This window comes from Elgaria multicarinata, chromosome 7 (assembly GCF_023053635.1).
Source record: "Elgaria multicarinata webbii isolate HBS135686 ecotype San Diego chromosome 7, rElgMul1.1.pri, whole genome shotgun sequence".
Lineage (NCBI taxonomy): Eukaryota > Metazoa > Chordata > Lepidosauria > Squamata > Anguidae > Elgaria > Elgaria multicarinata.
In genome coordinates this window covers 44347382-44365839 of record NC_086177.1, presented here as the reverse complement: position 1 = coordinate 44365839, position 18458 = coordinate 44347382, and the positions used below count along the sequence as shown (strand labels likewise).

Below are 18458 nucleotides of genomic sequence, written 5' to 3'. Positions count from 1 at the left end.
GGCACTTTTGTGTGTGTTTTTCACCTGAAAAAATGTCACGACTTTTGCTTTGTGAAAAATGCATGTTTAAACCAAATTCTCTGCATATCCCTGTCTTCCTTGAGTTGAAGCATCTTGAAGATCGAAGGATAACGAACAAAATCACTGAAGTAGAGAAACATGAGAGAGAGAGAGGTCAGAGTTTGATAGATCAGTAATATGGATAAGGGGAACTGAACAAGTGAAGGTGCAGGTACGGTGAGGTTAAAGGTGGACTAGGAAAACATTTAGAGAGGTAGGTTATCAGGGAATATTTAAAGAAGTTAGGGGAGATGGATTGATTTACAGTACATAGAAGCTGTTGTAGGCAGATGGGGCAGCATGGCAAAAAGCTGTGAGATGAGACTGAAAGAGGCATATAACTGATGGGCTTTTGTGAAGTGGAAGTCAAATGAAGGACTGTAAAAGGAGGCAGGGGAGACAATATAGTTGAATAGTGATGAGAGTTGACCACTGTGTCCATGTAACCACTTCATAAGTTGATCACCCGTCACATCTGCCCAAAGGGACAGGAAGCATTTTCCAACAGTTTCCTTCCCTGTGGTTATGATTAGATGAAGATGTGCAAGAAAATTATCTTTACACTTTGCAAACTATTACAGGTGGCCAATTTGCCAAGTGTGGTGCACGCACACCATGGTAAGTTACCATTTGGCATAGGGCTGTTTTTACTCATTATTAGGGTGAGAAAGGCAGTGAGCTTAAAATAAGTTTTAAACTCAACATTTATGCCAAGAGGAACAGGGAGCCTGTGTAAGAGATATAAGGAGAGGGTGAGGATATTTACAATTAGTTAACCTACTTTTCAAATAGCCAACTCTAGGCATCCTCCTCCCTTGTTAGTAGTCAGTATTGTCTTGTCATTGTTGCTGTGAAGACAACTTTTCTTCCCAGTAGCTAATACTGACTCTCTGCAATTACAATAGTCTTTCTCTGCCAAGAGCACATGGGCAGAATGTGAAGCTAAAATTCCTGCAGCTGAGCAGGAATCCACAGAGGAAGTAATCTTTTGCTATTATACCCTCAAAACAGGTTACTTCACTGTGGTGCAAGGAAGTACCAGAAGATGAGCTGTGACTCACCAGACACAATGTATCCCCCAGTTGTGTATTTTTCCTTTCTCAAGGCAGATGATCAAGTTCAAAGTCTAGCCCTTAGTCTTGCTTTTTTCCTCCTGGCTGAGTGTAACAGCCAGCATTCTACAACTGCAATATCTTTTTATATTTTGTTCAGCAGCAATATCGCTATTAAGATACATGTCCAGAAAGCTCTGCAGTTTATAATGCTATAAAACTTCCCTTTGTGTTACGTGTCTATAAATTTATCATGGCATTTTAGATGACATCATAAACCATTTGGAAACCACATTTTATAATGCCACCAAGAACCTGTTAAAATAAGGTATTTATACATTTACATCCATTGCATGCACACCCATCCTTTCTCCTCCTTCAGGCTAATTATTAAATTTTAGCAGTGACAGGGCAGGGCTGTTGACATAGGGTCTTTCCAGTGAGTTGTTTTATTGCATCATAGATAGGTAGTTGTTACTCAGCCATGCCATTTTGAGAACTAGCTTTAGAGGTATTTTAAATTGCCATTTATTTTTCTGACTGCTTTGGAAACTGAATCCTCCCTGATGTACCTCTCCAGTGAAAGCACTCCCATTGAGTTTAGGGTGGTGTGCGGAAAGTGGCGAATGTTAAACAGGGCAAAAAAAACAGGCATTGTCAAGATAAGTGAGCCCTTCCTTTCCCCAGTAGTAGCCATATCAGAGAGGCAAAGCTATTTCCTTGATAGGGTGTCAGTACTTAGGAAAGCTAGTCAGAGGAAGCCATTGCATGTAGCTATTCATTGCAGGAGCCAGGTACAAATAAATGAGGAGCCAGGGCTAACAGCAAAGAGTAATGGTTCTAGGGAAGCATAGCAAAATGGTTAACGGCATACAAGAATCAGTGGGCTAGTTCAGATGTTTGAAATCCCTCCATGCAGAGTGATCGCATGGAGAAAGTAGCATCTGATCTACAAATACAGGAAGCAATATTAATGAATATGATGGCTTAAAAAACAAATTGCCATGGTTACTTATGGAAAGTTATGAATACATCAGATTAGATGTTGCTTCCTCCACACAGCTATGCCACAGTGTCGTGGTAGTTCCAACATCTAAACTGGGCCAATGGGTCTATGCAGTGGCTGGCCAGACTGTCAGCTTATCAGATGTTTGTTGGAAACTAATCAGAAGACTACTCCATGACCATAACTCAGTTAATATGCCAAGAGCCAAAACATTTGCAATGATAATGGGTTATGGGCTAGATTGTCATAAACACAGGTGAACATTGCTGGTTACTTCTGTAGGCTCATTCAGCAGTCTATGCCTTCCGACAGTATTGGTTAGCCTCAACAGTTTTTATTTACAGAAGCATATTTTCCCTCCGTGAAGGATCAAGTTAATGAGGGAATGCCTTAGAGTTCTGTTCTGCTGACATTTCCTATAACTCCTTGAAAAGCCTCGCTGCTGCCTCCCTATTCAAAGACACCATGGACAGGACGGGAGAAGCATGTCTTCTGGTACTGTTCTCGTAAACAATTTAGGGAAAGTATCCACTTTTCACTGAAGAGAAGTGCATACTTCTGTTTTCGCTAGTGGTAACCAATGACATGGTATACTGAGAAGTAAGAAGACATTTCTTCTGAGAAGCTACCAAATTTGGGTAGATTCCAACCCCCTTCCTGGTATGAACTTTGTGAGGCAACAGCAGCACGGCTGCTGACTGGCCAGCAGTGCCCAGTGGGGAATGCTGATATTACAGCAGGCACATGTCTGCAGTGTGCTAACCTAACAGCCCCCCATGAACCTCCACATCCTTGCTGTGCCCACAGGTAAGGGTGTTAGGTACCTCTTAGTACTGAGTGGTGGCAATGTCTTCCTTTTTGGCACACCACTTCACTAGCCACCACTGGCTCCCACCTCACTTTAATTGCCAGTTGTAAATCAGGCACTGAAGTCGGAGCTAGATCTGGTTAAGCTAAATGAAAAATAGACCTGAACGTAGTTAGCTTCAGAGACTGGTTGCACAAGAAGAAAACTGTTTTGCGACTCCTTTGATTCACTTTTAATCTCCATTGCACCAGTATCTAATTCAGGGATATCAAACACAAATGAGATGTGGGGAGGGGGGAAACCCCCCATCTAGTAGTAGATACCCAAAGGTCACACGCATAACTTTGCACCAAAAGACTCAGTGGTTTTGATGGAACAGGTCTCCAGTAGCAGGATTGGAAGTTAGCTTCTAACAGTAGCCCTTGCTATCCAATCCTAATGTGCCACTCTTCTACATTTTGACTTCTAAAATACTTGGATTGATGCTTACCCCACGCCTGAGCACCCATCTAGCTCACAACACCCCATCATAGAAGCCATCTTCCCATGGTTAGCCCTAAAAAAGACCAAAGAGCTCTTTTGGTGTCACATGCCCAAAGAGCTCCTACACACATACATGGGGCCCGTTCAGAAGACACCTTAAACCACGGCTTTAACCATGGTGAATAAGGCTTTTTGCTTTATTCACCATGGTTAAAGCCGTGGTTTAAGTTGTCTTCTGAATGGGGCCATTGTGTCAGCTTAACTATCCTTGTCATTCCATTCTCCTTTCTTCTCTCTAAAGAACACCACCACCTCGTAGCACACCTTTCCCTTAGCTGTAAATGTGATAAATTAAATTCAGCTCTTTCCACACCTGCATTAGAAATTTAAGCAAAATGGAGAAGATATTGAGGCGTGCAGTAGCATCTATTGTTAAACCAGCCTCTCTGCCCCAACTAAGGGCATCCTTTCCATGTCCTATAGATGGTTCAATAGATTGTATTGTCCTGGTTATTTATTTACTACCTTTCTATAATGCACAAAAGCTCCTGGGCCTTCTCTTTGTCATCTGTGGTCTAGTTATTATTGTAACAAAGATTTTAACTTGACTGTATTTGAGTTTTGGGCAGCATAGTTCAATCCTTAAGATTAGTGATTTTTAAACAACAACAACAACACTATTGAGATACAAATTTGCTATTTGTATCTGTTGATGTGTTTTTCCTGTTTAAGTAGTTCTCAAAAGGTGCAAATGCAAAATAAGATCACTTAATGTAGATTACATACCTTGGCCATGGGGAGGGTTAGCAGGCGTAAACACGATCCCTTGAAATTCTAATCAATGCTTGCAAATCCCGGGTGTAGCTAACTAGGGGAGACTAAAAGCATATGCTTTTGTGTGTGTGAGGTATAATTAAGCAGGTTAATGGGCCTGTCCCTTTAAGGATAGCTGTGTATCCTGATGCCTCAGACTTAATTCAGGGTTTCAAGAATCCCATTGCTATGATGCAAAATAGTTTCAAAGGAGTTCTCTGCTTTTTATTAAAGGGATCTTTTTTTAGTTTAAAAGTGGAATATATGTTTTCTTTAGCTGTAAAAGCACAATCAAGGCAACATGATAAGTGAGTCAGTGTTGTAAAAGTAAAACTAATTTTGCCTTCACTCACATGAGCTATAGAAGGAGGAAGCTTTATTGTCCCTTGGAAGGTGATAAGGCAGAGTAATTGTATATTATACTGTCCTGGAACATCTGCCTGAAGACTGTTGGAGCAATTCATCTATCATGGACAATACAGCATGTTTTGTCTTTCTGCTTTAACCCATCCCCACTTGCTTGGCCTGCACGAAGGTTTTGATAGGGACTATGCCTGGGCTGGGGCTCACATTAATCAGTCCCCTTGTTCAACACTCCAGCTGACATAATTACAACCTGCGCACAGCAGTTATTCAAGTCGAGTCCTTGTCACTCGTGGTGCGAAACTACACAGCTCAGATCCCGAAGGAGATTGCCTTATCACACAGAACAAGGGCTCACAGGAGTTGAAGAGAATAGAAATGGGAAAATGTCTTCCGGGAGTACTATATATTCCTTTAAAATAAGACATTTGAGAGACTTACAAGGGACAAAGAGAAGCATTGTGCAGACTCTGAAATGAACCCAGTTATTATTTTTAAAAAGATTACACAGGCCATTTTTGCGAAACGGACAGGGATTATTAAATAAATTCAGTGGTCTCTGTCTCTTATCATTCAGTGCCTCTGCCCTATTAGTGTTCATTTGTGTTTTTCCTCTTTTTCTCAAGTTTTTGAACTTGTAGGACATTTAAGTATTTCGAAGTAGAAATCCCTATTGCAATAAAATTGGAACACATCTGGGTCAGAGTTAAGGCAAAAGAAGATGCTTGCAAAAAACGGGGGACTTTAAAAGAGGAGCAAAGGTACTTTTTTCCTCATGGAGCAGCACAAAGATTTGAAAAAAAGAGAGAAGATCCTTTATTTTACCTCTTCCCCACCCCATTTTGCCATATGTTAACTCCCTGTGAGAAATGAAACACTATGTGCTCAGCACTATGGTTTCCCTGAAGGAAGATATTCCCTTTCTTGTTGTTTTGCCCAGGCAAGCCTCATTGCTTAGCTCTTCCCTTGAAGGGCTCAAACCCAGAATTAATTTGAATTTTTGGGCTTCACTGGCTCCAGCCTCCCCTGCAAAAAGAGTTGCCAGCTGACGAGGAAAATATTGGCATAGCTGAGGTGGGAGATCTCTCTTAGGGCTATTGTCACTTTGCCCCTTGCTCTTCTTTCTCCCCTTCAGCCATTTTTTTTTTTTTTTGGTCAGCTGTACACCAGAGGTGAATACATAGCTTTCATAGTGTCCTCCGCTCCTGAATCTAAGGTCCATCCAGGGATCTGATGTCAAGAGTTGGTAGACCTTCTTTCCAAAAGGAAGTGGAAGAGGCTATTTGTAGACTAGTCAAAAACTTTGTCTCAAGCAACCTGCCTAGAAGTGTTACAAAATTAGCAGGGGAGCTGGTTCAGCAAATGATGCTCAAGAGTCAGCCGTATCCTGAAGCGAACACCATCCTTCCCCTAAACTTTTTCTTTGGCTCAGTTCAAAATGTGAGTTGTAGAAGAACTCATTCGCCTTTCCCTGCTGCCCCCTTGCCATTTGCCTGGGCTGGGCTGTCAGCTGCGGCAACATTAATAGCAGAGAGGGAGAGCAGGAGTTCTGAGAGACTTCCCTTCTTTCTTGGTGCCTGGAATACAAGCATCACAAGCACCAGGGACCCAGCAGATGTAGTCATAGAACCATAGAATAGTAGAGTTGGAAGGGGCCTATAAGGCCATCGAGGCCAACCTCCTGCTCAATGCAGGAATCTACCCTAAAGCATACCTGGCAGATGGTTGTCCAGCTGCCTCTTGAATGCCTCTAGTGTGGGAGAGCTGTCCCTACATCTAAAAACACCTCTGTGTCTCAGAGTCTCAACCCCTCTCTCATTGCTGCTCTTAGTGCAGCTGTCACCAGGCAAGGCCATGTAAGTGCAGGAGAAAGTGCGGGCGTTGGGGTTGGAAGGAGAGCTTTTGGAAATCCTGTTGTGCCATTGATGATGTCAGCAGGAGTGCAACAGTATGGGTACCCAAATTCAGAATTGGACTCATAAAAACCAATCCCAACCCTCAATTGAGCCCAGAGAAGTTTTCCCATTATTTAGTTTGACTGCACTGTATGCCAAGTTCTGCCTCAGCCAACTGCTTTTTGGGGTTGTTTGCCTATGCGTACTTTGTGAATTGGCGTCCCTCTCCCCCCTCCCCACATGTATACACCTAAACTGTCAGCTTTCCTATCTGCCTTCCTGATTCTGATTCTGTCCATGACCAGGTTCTACCCAGCTCTTGATCTAATAATTCCCCGCATGTCTTGGATGATCCTGTCACATTTTAATGATTTATTGCTGAAATAATTAGTTATTTCTTTCCATTAGTGAATAGTTTCAGATTTCTTTTCTGCTTAAGTGTTATTACTTGGTATAATTGATCCGAATGTGAAACTGCATGAGTCCATGAATTGCAGTATGATTTGAAACATGGATAACAAATTGTATCTACATTTCATATTACCTCCTAACGCTCCAACATATATCAAAAGGTGTTTTGATGGCTCATACTATATTCATTTTATTTTATTGATGACTGGATAATATTTGTGTAGGTGAAAAAAAGGTATGTGTGAAGATGGGCAGTGTAGTTTAGTGGTTAGAGTGTTGGATTAGGACTGGGGAGACCCATGTTCAAGCCCCCACTCAGCCATAAAGCTCACTCAGTGACTTTGGGCCAGTCACTCAGCCTCACATGGTTGGTGTGAGGATATAAAGAGGTTGGGTAAGCATGCTCACCTCACTGGACTTCCTAGAGGACAGGCAGGTTATAAATTCAATAAAAAATGTTTTTAAAAATTAAAGCTAAAGAAGTTTTACCCAAGGAACAGTTTTTGTACAGTTTTCTCTACTTGTGCACGCTTCCTGTAGTCTGGACGTTATAGAGACTGGATGTACAAATTTATATTCTCTCCAACCAGTTACATTCTATTTCATAGCTTCTCCAGCTGATATACCAAAGATCATAATTTATTTGTGGTGCTTTAGTTTTAAAAGGGACTGTCTATAAAAGCATAAACCTCTTACAGAGGATGCTTAACTGCTGCTGTGTACATCATGCACAAACCCTGTATCAACAAAAGCAGTTTTACAACGAAGGGTCCATTTTGTTCTCGAAACAAATAATGGCATGTATTTTAGTAGTTCACGAGAGAGCCATTAAAGGTGCAATCCTATGCCTGTTTAGACTGAAAAAGTCCTACATCACCCAGCATGGCTGGCTGGGGAATGCTGGGAATTGTGGGACTTTTTCTGTCTAAACAGGCATAGGATTGCACTTTTATTCAGCTTGTGGTTTCTGGGCAGTCCCATATTTAAGAATCTGCCTTTGCATGCTAGTAAGCATAAGAGCTCTGAAGGATTGGCCATACCCCCAGAAGGACTGACTGCTATTTTCAAGGAGACAGATTGCTGCTGAAATTTGGCATCAAACTGCTACAAGGGGCCACATTTAGCTTGAAAATGTAATAAATTTGGCTCTTTTGAGTGGTTTGCCACCAAATCTTTCAGCAGTGCAGGCACAGCAGCAGTGATGGCGGAACTCACACTCAAGGCCATATGTTGCCCAATCCTGATGTATAGGATTGCCCCCTTCATTAAACCAGAATAAGAAGATTTCTTACCGTGATGATTTCTTACTATCCTTTAAAACAGTAAGATTTCTTGCCATCATTTCATACCATGATGTCAGGAGTCAACAGAGTCTGTTATAAATTTTACAATCTAGAGTCAATTCACATCAGTGATAAGCTAAAACAGCACATTTTGGTGATATTTTTATTTTTAAACTTTATGTATAATTCGCATAATGAGCATTTTATAATAAATACTGGATATGTGTTACCATCTTGGTTGAACCAAATTTTGCTTTCAGGAAATGAGAGTAAGCAGGTGAAATGAAATGGAAGAGACAGAGGAAGAGAGACTTGTTCTCTGTCTCCGGCTGCACAAGATGGGGAAGGCAGCACAATAGCTAAAGGAAATAATCATTTAGAGTAGAGGTGATAGAGACAGTACTGCTTTGGACACTCAACCAGGCAGTAGATCAACAGGATTTTCCCTCTAGGGAGCTATGTCTGCCACAAGAGTGGCTGAAGGAACTGACACAAAGGGCCAGTTGGAAGAAGTACCATCTGCATGTAGGATTGACAGGCAGCCTTCAGGGTGCGTTGCGATCATTTCTGACTCCAGCAAAGTTAGGAGTCTCTTTTCATTTCATTTCAGCATGCGGAATCTAGGGCCTTTCATAAACTCCATCTGTACATTTAAATTTGTGAGCATGTTTTGTGGATTTCTGAGGACATACACACATACAAATGTAAAAACTCTTTCGTTGGAACTTGACCATTTGGTGTGTGTTTTTGTTTTTGTTTTTTTAAATTTGGTGGGTAGTTTTAAATAAATGCAATGGAAAATATGTGGTAGGAAGCAAAATGTAATAAAAGGTTTGCCAAAATCTTCCCCGTGCCTTGGCCAGCCCAATTCTAAGCAATAGATGGATCCCATGTCTGCTGTGTAAATTTCACATCAGTTTTCAATATAATTTAAAGCAGCTATATAATCCCACTGAAGTTGATGAGACCACTTAAATGTTAGAATTATGGTATATGCTTAACCAACATTTTGAAACAGCTACTTTGCAAAGAACAGCACTCATTTCCTGATGTATTAGTTACACAGGCCCCTTAAAAGGTTTGCCCTCCAAGTTCCAAAAGGTTAGGTTGTTCTGTTTGTCCCTCTTGGTTTCTATTCCCAAAAGCACGATACTTTTCTTTTATTTAATTCAGTACAGATATGAGTTCCCAGACATATCAACTTGCCCAGATTTTGAGTTCATCAACAAAAGCCCTTCTCACTTGCCCACCACCAAATATGTCTAGGCTTGTGAGTAGAAAGGAGAGGGCCTCTTCAGTGGTGGTGCCGGACCTCTGGAATCAGCTTCCACCAGGGGTTCATCAGGGCACTTCTTTGCAGGTCTTCAGGAAGACCTACTTGTTTTTGCTGGCTTTCCCATAATCTGTGGGCTGCAGATTTTATTAGTGTAATTTCTTTTTGTAGTATTTTATTGTACATTTATTGCCTGTTTTTATATATTTATATGGTTTTTATTCTGTACACCGCCTTGAGAGAGTTTTACCCTTAAAGGTGGCCTAAAATAATTTTAAATAGAATATAATAAAGTTAACACTTCTTGTGAAATGTATATAAGAGCAAAAGCACATCACCCAAATTTGTTGTGGTGCTCAAATTCTTTATAGGAGGAACATTATCGTACCACTTTCAGTGGTGCTTTTACTAGGAAGATGAATATCCCCCCTACATAGGTTGTAGATCACTAGTGTTATGACTCCTCTTCATGTACATGAGGCTTTAATAGACTGGCATGCTTTCTAGGCTCTGCTCCAGGCAATGTTGGGTCCTCATTAACTATATCCTTCTAATGCACAAATTGTTCAAATAAGTTTTTTATATTATTATGTACAATTGGACCTTTTTTAACGTTCTGTGACTATTCTTTGTGAACTCTGTTGATCTGGAGAGTGGCTTAGGCTTAGTTCTTGTAAACAGCAGGTGAGATGGTACATCTGTATCTAGACTGTGCCACTTCATGCAGGTGCATTGGACATGCACTCAATCATGTGAGCCATTGCTTCCTGTAGGAATGTAACTCCTCTGCTGACATAGCTAATGACTCAATTTCTACTTCATATGCTGCTATATGCTTCTATATCAAGAGCATATAGATAGAGGGGGAAAAAAGAAAACCAGGATGTGCAAGTTGTGACCCTCCAAATGTTTTAGCTTACAATTCTCATCATCCCTCACCATTGGCTATGTTCACCAGGGCTGATTGGAGTTGTAGCCCAAAATATCTGGGAATCCACACATTGAAGATCCTTAAGATAAAGGAACAAAGAGAGTCCAATATCTGTCAGAGGAGATGGGAGGGCTTCAGTTCTAGGAAAGTATTCTCTTTATTAACGAAGCATGGGGAAGCTAATAATACTTGTGAATTTATTCTATGTCTAACTATTTCATATCTGAGTAGTGGCAGTCTTGAACTGCATAGCCATTTTATAAGAATTCACTTCAGCCAGGTCATTCAAAACATTCTTGCGATGGAAAACTAGCAGTTGGCTTGCATTCCTGATGTATACAACCTGTTTTTGGATGGGTTGGAAAAGAAAATGTCACTGCAATTTTTCCTTTAGCTAACTGCTAAGGATGTATTTTTCTCCTCCTGTATTTAATGGTGCTTGCTGCTATAGAATACAGCTACCTACTTTGTAGAGTACAGAAGGACATAAGAAGAACCATGCTGGATCAGAGCAAGGGTCCATCTAGTCCAGCACTCTGGTTCAAACAGTGGCCAACCAGCTGTCAATCAGAAGCCCACAAACATGGGTACAACAGCACCCTCCCACCCATGTTCCCCAACAACTGGTGTACACAGGCTTACTGCCTGTGCTACTGGAGGTAGCACCTAGCCATCAGGACTAGTAGCTATTGATAGCCTTCTCCTCCAGGAATTTATCTAACTCCCTTTTAAAGCCATCCAAATTGGTGGCCATCACTATATTTTTGTGTAAAGAATCCCATTGTTTAACTATGTGCTGTATGGAAAAAGTCCTTCCTTTTATCTGTCCTGAATCTCCCACCAATCAGCTTCATGGGATGACCCTGGTTTCTAGTATTTTGAGAGAAAGAGAGAGAGAGAGAGAGAGAGAGAGAGAGAGAGAGAGAGATGGTTCCCCATCCACATTTCCCTATCCATGCATCATTCTGTACATCTCTATCAGGTCTCCCCTTAGCCTCCTTTTTTTCCAAGTTAAACAATCCTAGCTGTCGTAACCTTCCTTCATAGGGGAGATGCTCCATGCTCTTGATAATTTCAGTTGCCCTTTTCTGCAGCACGTTTTTGGGTTAGTTTTACACTTGGGAAACTGGTGTGCTAGAAGGGTGAGTGTGAAAGTGTGTGTGGTTGGAGATGCCATTTGGACATGCAACTTTTGCTGAAGGGATACTGGGACAAGAGCAATAACTTATCAGTTTTCTCAAGCATTTCAGTGCTGATGCGCAGGTTCTTGCTCCTGCCCTACAGGCCTCTGCTACTTTATAGCAGCCAGCATTGGACATCTGTCACACATACTGTATGTCATAACAAATAGATCATTAAAAAAAAAAACCTTGCAAAGCTACAAATGCGGAAAAGCTGAAAGCATTGTTACCACGATACACTAGCATATTACTCCAATACTGTCAGTATTAATTCCATCCAGGTTTTGATTATTTTCCTTATGAAACATTGAGGTGTCAGGAGAAGTTAAAATACATGAATATCAACATTTGTGGCTGGAATGTGTGTATATATTTTGGTGGTTGTTTTGCCTGCTATTGTCTTTGATTCTGCACAGTGAGTATGTACAGCTATATTTGATTGCAAGGCATTTGTAATGCAAGCTTATATTAAGGCTGTCTACAAATCTTGAAGGTTAACCTTGGTAACCTTCCTGTGTGGCTTCCTCTGTCTCTGCAAGAATACTCGTAATTCTTTCTGGGAAGCCATGAATAAAACAGGAGTTTATCACTTCTGTTTAGTTGCCCAGTATGCATTTCATTTCTAAACTTTTACACTTTTATTGTGGACCTCTGGTGCTTGTTCTCACATTATATGGGATGGTGTTGATCTTTGATTACTTCTTTCTTACTGGTTCTTTCTCAACAAGGGTGACATCTGAAATGACAGGGCACAGAATCCAACCTAACCTGAGGATGGGCTTCCTCAAAAGAACCAGTGTCTATTCCTGGTACATATGTAGTAAAGACACAAGGTAGCACCTCTTTCAAGAGTTAGTTGCACACAGGTGAGAAATATCCTAGCTGTTGCCCTGATCCTCTTCCCCACCCCAGGAATCAGGGACATTGAGCAAAGAGGGTCATGGCAATAACTGAGATCCTTCTGATATAGGGCGGGATATAAATGTAAAAACAAACCAAAAACCTCTACAGGTTTTTGGTTTGTTTTTTTACATTTATATCCCTCCAGAGATCCAGTGTTCTGCATTCTTCCATGTCACTCCCTAAAATGACTAGTTCTGCTGCTCTAATCATAGCTGGAGGAATCTGCATGTGGGAACTCCCTATCGTCACTAGATGACATCTTAGGCACTGTTGGCCCCAATCATCCCAATAGGTAAAGTACGGATCCAACCTGAAGCCCCTGGTTTGGGCTGGAGACTTGGTGGTCCAAATTGGAGCCCCTCCCTTTTTTGGGGGGATGGGATGGGGGTTAGTTCTACAAGTTTCTCTTCCTGATGACAAGGGCTGCTCTTCCTCTGTCATGAGAAACACTGAGGGTGCACTGAAAAGCTCGTTCCCAAAGCTGTAAAAGAGTCTGAAAAATACAAGTGAGACTTCATCTTCTGGTTGTGAGTGTTAAATCCCTTCCTCTCAGAACCGTAAAAGTCTTCACAGTGTATAAGCCTTCACATGTAAGTTCCCATTTCAAACATCTCTGCTTATCAAGGAGTGTGGGGAGGTGTCAATTACTTAGAGTATCTGCCTGTCCACACAGTTGATCCCTTTGAGAAATTCCCCTGCAACAGTGGTTCTTGAAAGAATAGAAGACTGCGAGATTGCGGGAAGGGATTCTTTTGATCCCTGGGTAAGGAGGATGAGGACTTGTTTATAAATGAAGGGGGAATGCTGATAGCAACTTCAGGTCAGGATCTTAGCATCTTGAAGTTTCAGATAAGTGGTGAGACCAGGCACTCCTCACATTGCAGGATTATTTCCCAAAACAGGGCATTGAGGAACCTCATTCTTCATGTCCAAAGGAAGTTGATGAAAGTTTTCTGAATGCAAATCCATCTCCTCCTTAAGGAGGAGAGGGCATATCCCATGAAACCAGATACTCAACCAAAACATTATTTTGGTCCCAAAAGTTGATGTTTCTGCTGATGCTCTGACCAAGCAATTTGATTAGATGACAACTAGTTCCCTAGCAACCATTAGGGACCCTAATCTCTAGTGGAAGGAAGCTTCATTAAAGAGGAATGTTGAGGCTTTACCTTCACCTATCTCTGGTCCACCTTCACCTTTCTTTGGTCTAATCAGTTGTTTTCCACAGTCTAGGGCCACTCCCTACAAGAATGTCTTTGTAAATTAGTCTCTTTGGCAGTGTTAAATACTCCAAAGGAGGGGAACTCCACAGGAGGGGAAAATAAATAAGAAACACAGACCTTTCATTCCCTAGGCTCCTTTATTTCCTCAGATTCCTATTCCATTCTCCTCTGAAGGAGCATCTATAGATTTCAAAAAACTAGGCCATCCTCCTTGAAAAATCCAGCAAAGCATGCCAGTGACACCAGACATCCTTCGTTTTTTATTCTATTACAGTTTTCTTTAGGCTAATACTGCTCAGAATGTGTTCTGTATAGTAAGAATCAAGCATCGTTGGGCAGTATGAGGTCCATATTAAAGGGTATCCACTTTAGATATGGTTCTCACTGAGGACTTGGGGCAAGTCAGGTTTAGTTGGATTATGACCAAGCATGAGTCAGGTTTCCCAGATAGGCAAGAACATAAGTAGAACAGCAACACAGAGAGCTCCAAGTAGTGCTGGGATTGGAAGCCAGGCAAGCTTGCTTGTCTGTTGCTCTACCAAGCAGCAGATTATAACTGAGCCTTAAGTATGGCTTAGCTTCCTTTTAGGCTAGTTAGTCCCATTTCTCTATTAAATAAAGACTTAACCCTTAAAGTGGCCTTGTATGTTACAGCAGCCTCCAGCTGCAGTGAGAGGAATGTGGCTGTGCTGTGGTGAAATCTTTATGGTTAGAGTCCTCAGAATGCAAGAATGACAGCACAACCTACTCTGGATATAGGAGGCTGGTCCCTTGGCCCTTCTTGGAGAACTAGGTACTAAGGAAGTGGAAACATCATGGTACCCATCTGTAACTGAGCCCTTTCCCAAATGCATTAACTAAGAAGCTTCATCCTCTGAGGAGTAGGGGTCAGGATCCCACGATGATGTGAAGGTTGGACTATTATCACATAGTTAGGAAACCTAAAATGCTGAGAAATATCTAGTAAAATAACTTAACCTATGAGTGCAATGTCAGCAGATAAAAGGGGAAAGTTGTGGCATGTTGTCTGAGAGTTTTGCACACCTGCATCAGGCTTTTGTGGCTGACAGGAGCAAGATAAAATGAGTTCCTAGTGAAAATAGCATAGCAATTCTTAAATCTCACATCCTAGTTTCTCATGTGCCACGAGTCCCCTAATATACCTACCTATTTATAGATGACTTGTCAAACATTTCTCCATCCATTCCTCTTTCTCACAGAATATACTGCAGTACAAGGAGCACCTTGAGCATTCAGCATCTCTGATGAAGTCTTTGATAGTAGCTTCACTCTGAGTATTCCGCCCTGAGATCTTAATGATATGGGGGGGGGGGAATACAAATATTTTAAATAAATAAAATAAATTCACTTCAGGAGTTTAAATTCTTCTGTATAAATTTCAGTTTACACTGACCCTGTTCAGAAGCCATGGTAAGCCATGGTGGTTAAGCACTTTGAGCTAAACTATGGCTTAGCGTATTGTGTGAACCATTCCTAACCATGGTGGCTACATAATCACAGTTTAAAACACGCTCACTAACCATTTGGTACAAAAGAGTCAGTGGCCTAACCATGGCTTAGCGTGTCATCTGAACAGGCCCAAAGTCTGAAAAAGGTTTACAAGTTTTAGGAATACCTATACTCCGGATTTTTAAAACTGCTTATTTTACCTAGAAACGTTTACCATCCAATCCCACATAAAGACTATGCCGTATCATATAATTATTTCCAGAAATCAATGATACCATCCTAACTAGCTTCACTTTTTGAAGAACCCAGTGTCTAGTATGGAGACAGTTCCCAGGATTGGTGGAAGGAGAAGAATTGCACCATTGTTTGCCGTTATTAACCCTAACCCAGTAAATGATTAGCTCAGCACAATTGTTAATAAGATCAAGGTATAAAATAAATAAATAGGAAACTGCCAATTTAAGGAAATTTAAAAATGTAAGAAGAGACTTTGACCATGTTTAGGCTAAACCAGAAGTCACTTTTGGATAAAGGATTGCAAAATAGCAAGACCAAAATGTATGTGTAAGCCTGTTGAAGCCTGTCGACTTTCATAGCAGTGTCTTAATAAATTATCCATTAAAATGCAGTTCTAGGAACTGTCCTTATGAATTCTACTTTCTCTTTTGTGTTTTCATTAAAGTACCCATTATAAAATTGTTGCTAAAAAACCCCCCCACTCCTTATAGCAGTGGCTGTTCCTGTGAAATTGTTGAGAGAGCTCAGGAGTTTCTCTTAATTATAATGAAGATGATAGGTGTCTTCTCTGATACTTTGCTAGTATGTTATTATATAACAGTTGTCCACAACAGAAGGTAAGCTTAGACAGCACCATAAGGCAGATATCAACTCTATGTGATCACCTCATAGGGGATAGCATTGAACTCCTGCATTTAATTGACCTACCTCTCATAGAGACTTTAGGGAACCTGTCACTTTAGCAAAGACCTCTTTAAAATGTCCAGAATGCTCTTAAAGCTCCTAGAAAGCCAGATGTACCCTCAATCCTGCCTTTGCTGTTGCATTCTTTCTGGCGGTTTCCTTTGTGTTGTTTTTCCTCGTGAGTGCTGCCTTGGCAGTTTTTAAAACCAGTTTATATTGTTCAACTGAAAATGCTTAGAGGAAAGAAAAAAGCACAGTTGGCTCATCATGTGCTGAGACATGCCCCAAGCATCTAAAACATACAGCTTGATCCAGGAGTTCTTTGCCCATTCAGGGCCTGTGACGCCCACACAGAGCTTTTCTGTATACAAGGACTTCTCCATCTGATTTTATGGATAGACAGGTGTGTGCATTCATTCTTCTGCATGTGCATAGCTGCACAGTTATGGAAGTAAATGGGGAAATGCATGCACATGAGAGATTCTGCTGTACATTGGGGGATACTCAGAACTTTTGATAAGAGCCATGAGATGAATGTTCCACAAAACCTGCATTGAATTATAGAAAAAACTATTTAGGAGATGATCCTGCTCTTCCCAGTTTGGGCTGTGGAGAGGGGTTGTTGTTGTTATTACATTTATCGCCCCATAGCCGAAGCTCTCTGGGTGGTTTACAGAGCTGTGGCTATTGGGCTGTATAGAAACGTAATAAATAAATATGTGTGCATAATTTCACCAGGGGCATCATGCATTTCCTCTCATTGAGATGCTGTGAATAGGACATATACGTAACCTTCTGTACTACAGGTGTGCTGGGCAGGTTTCCAGCCTCACATGGCTAGGCAACAACCCTTCTAGCATGCAGGCTTCATGTACATTGGAGCACACAGAAGATACGCAGTGATGGTGACATGCCAGAAGTTGCAAGGCAATGGGGCTAGAAGGTAGAACTGTTTCCAGTATCCCCAACAGCCAGTTCAGCCTGATGGCACAATAGTTTTGTGGCCCTGCTAGTTGCTGAACACAGAGGGGCAACCTATGTACCCCCCCCCAATTGCCCCACACTTCTCTGCAATGCCACTGTGTCTTCCCTGGTTCCATCCTGGTCATTGCAACCCCCTCCTCCATACATCTAAGGCAAGAACATGCCTTTAGATTAAGATTCGGAAAGATAATTAAAACTATAATGTAAAATCAAACTTTATTTTAATTTGAATTCTGTGTATTTTTATCCAAAATATTCCTGCAGTATATTTGCCTGGGATGTGTAATACCTGTGCAACACTTTTGCATCAGGTTTTGCAGTATGGCAATCGATATTCCCAATCCCAAGCCTTTTTATTTAACAGACCAGCGAATTTTAGGATCCATCCAAAGACAATATGTTTTCCCAGAAAAGATGTGATTGTTCCAAAGTTGTAAAAAAAAGAGATTATTTTAAAATGTATTTAAAATGTATTTTTGAATTCTACTAAAACTTCCCCTAATGTGTTTTTTCCTGGAAGGCTTGGTGAACGTCAATATCAGTCATATAAAGGGAAGTTACTCACCAAGCTAACTGTGGGGAGCCGGCCGTTTTACAGCAATATTTCAATGCAGCATGTGAGTCTGCATGTATAATATAACTTCATTATTTTGTCACTGCACTTTAGGTCCAACTGTGCTGAGAATATTCGCAAGCATATCCTACACACAGGCAAACATGAAGGAGTGAAGATGTACAACTGTCCTAAGTGTGACTATGGCACCAACATCCCGGTGGAATTTCGCAACCACCTGAAAGAATTGCATCCTGACATCGAGAACCCTGACCTCGCTTACCTGCACGCTGGTAAGAACAGAATTGTAGTTGTTGTCCTCAGGTTCCTCATGTACCCAAATAGATGGACATAAATGGTTGTGGTAAGAAATCATTTTTTTAGTGTAGGATGCATGATTTTGGCCTAGGAAGAATGCAGTTTTGTTACCAATTCGGTTAACTTCTGTATTTCATTCATATGTGACTCACAGTCATTGCTTACCAAGAGGTATTTTGTATTCAGTCATAAAATGAAACATTATCTATCTATCTATCTATATCTATAATCATATTTTTTTTATTTCAATGTTTGCTTAGCCTCAGAACTTGTTGCCAATGCAAGGTCTGAACTCTGCAGCACGTGCTGAGCTCTGTAGCACGGTAAAGGAGAGCACTTCTGATATTTACAGAGTGCTTTCTCCTCGCAGCCGTATGCTGATCATTAGCCCCTGTACATAGGAACATAAGAAGCTCCCTTATACTCCCTTATTCCAGACCCTTGCCCCATCTAATACAGTATCGTCAACACTGACTGGCAGCAGCTCTAGGATTTCAGGCAGGATTCTTTCCTTACCTTCCCTGGAG

At 41.2% G+C, this 18458-nt stretch overlaps 1 protein-coding gene across 1 annotated transcript in view; it reads left to right on the top strand.

The window, feature by feature from the left end:
- ZNF407 (zinc finger protein 407) overlaps window positions 1–18458 on the top strand; it is a 364381-nt gene that overhangs the window by 236942 nt on the left and 108981 nt on the right. Inside the window, exon 7 of the mRNA XM_063130500.1 lies at window positions 17728–17906. Coding sequence (XP_062986570.1) covers window positions 17728–17906 — 179 coding nt within the window. The remainder of the gene's footprint in view (window positions 1–17727; window positions 17907–18458) is intronic.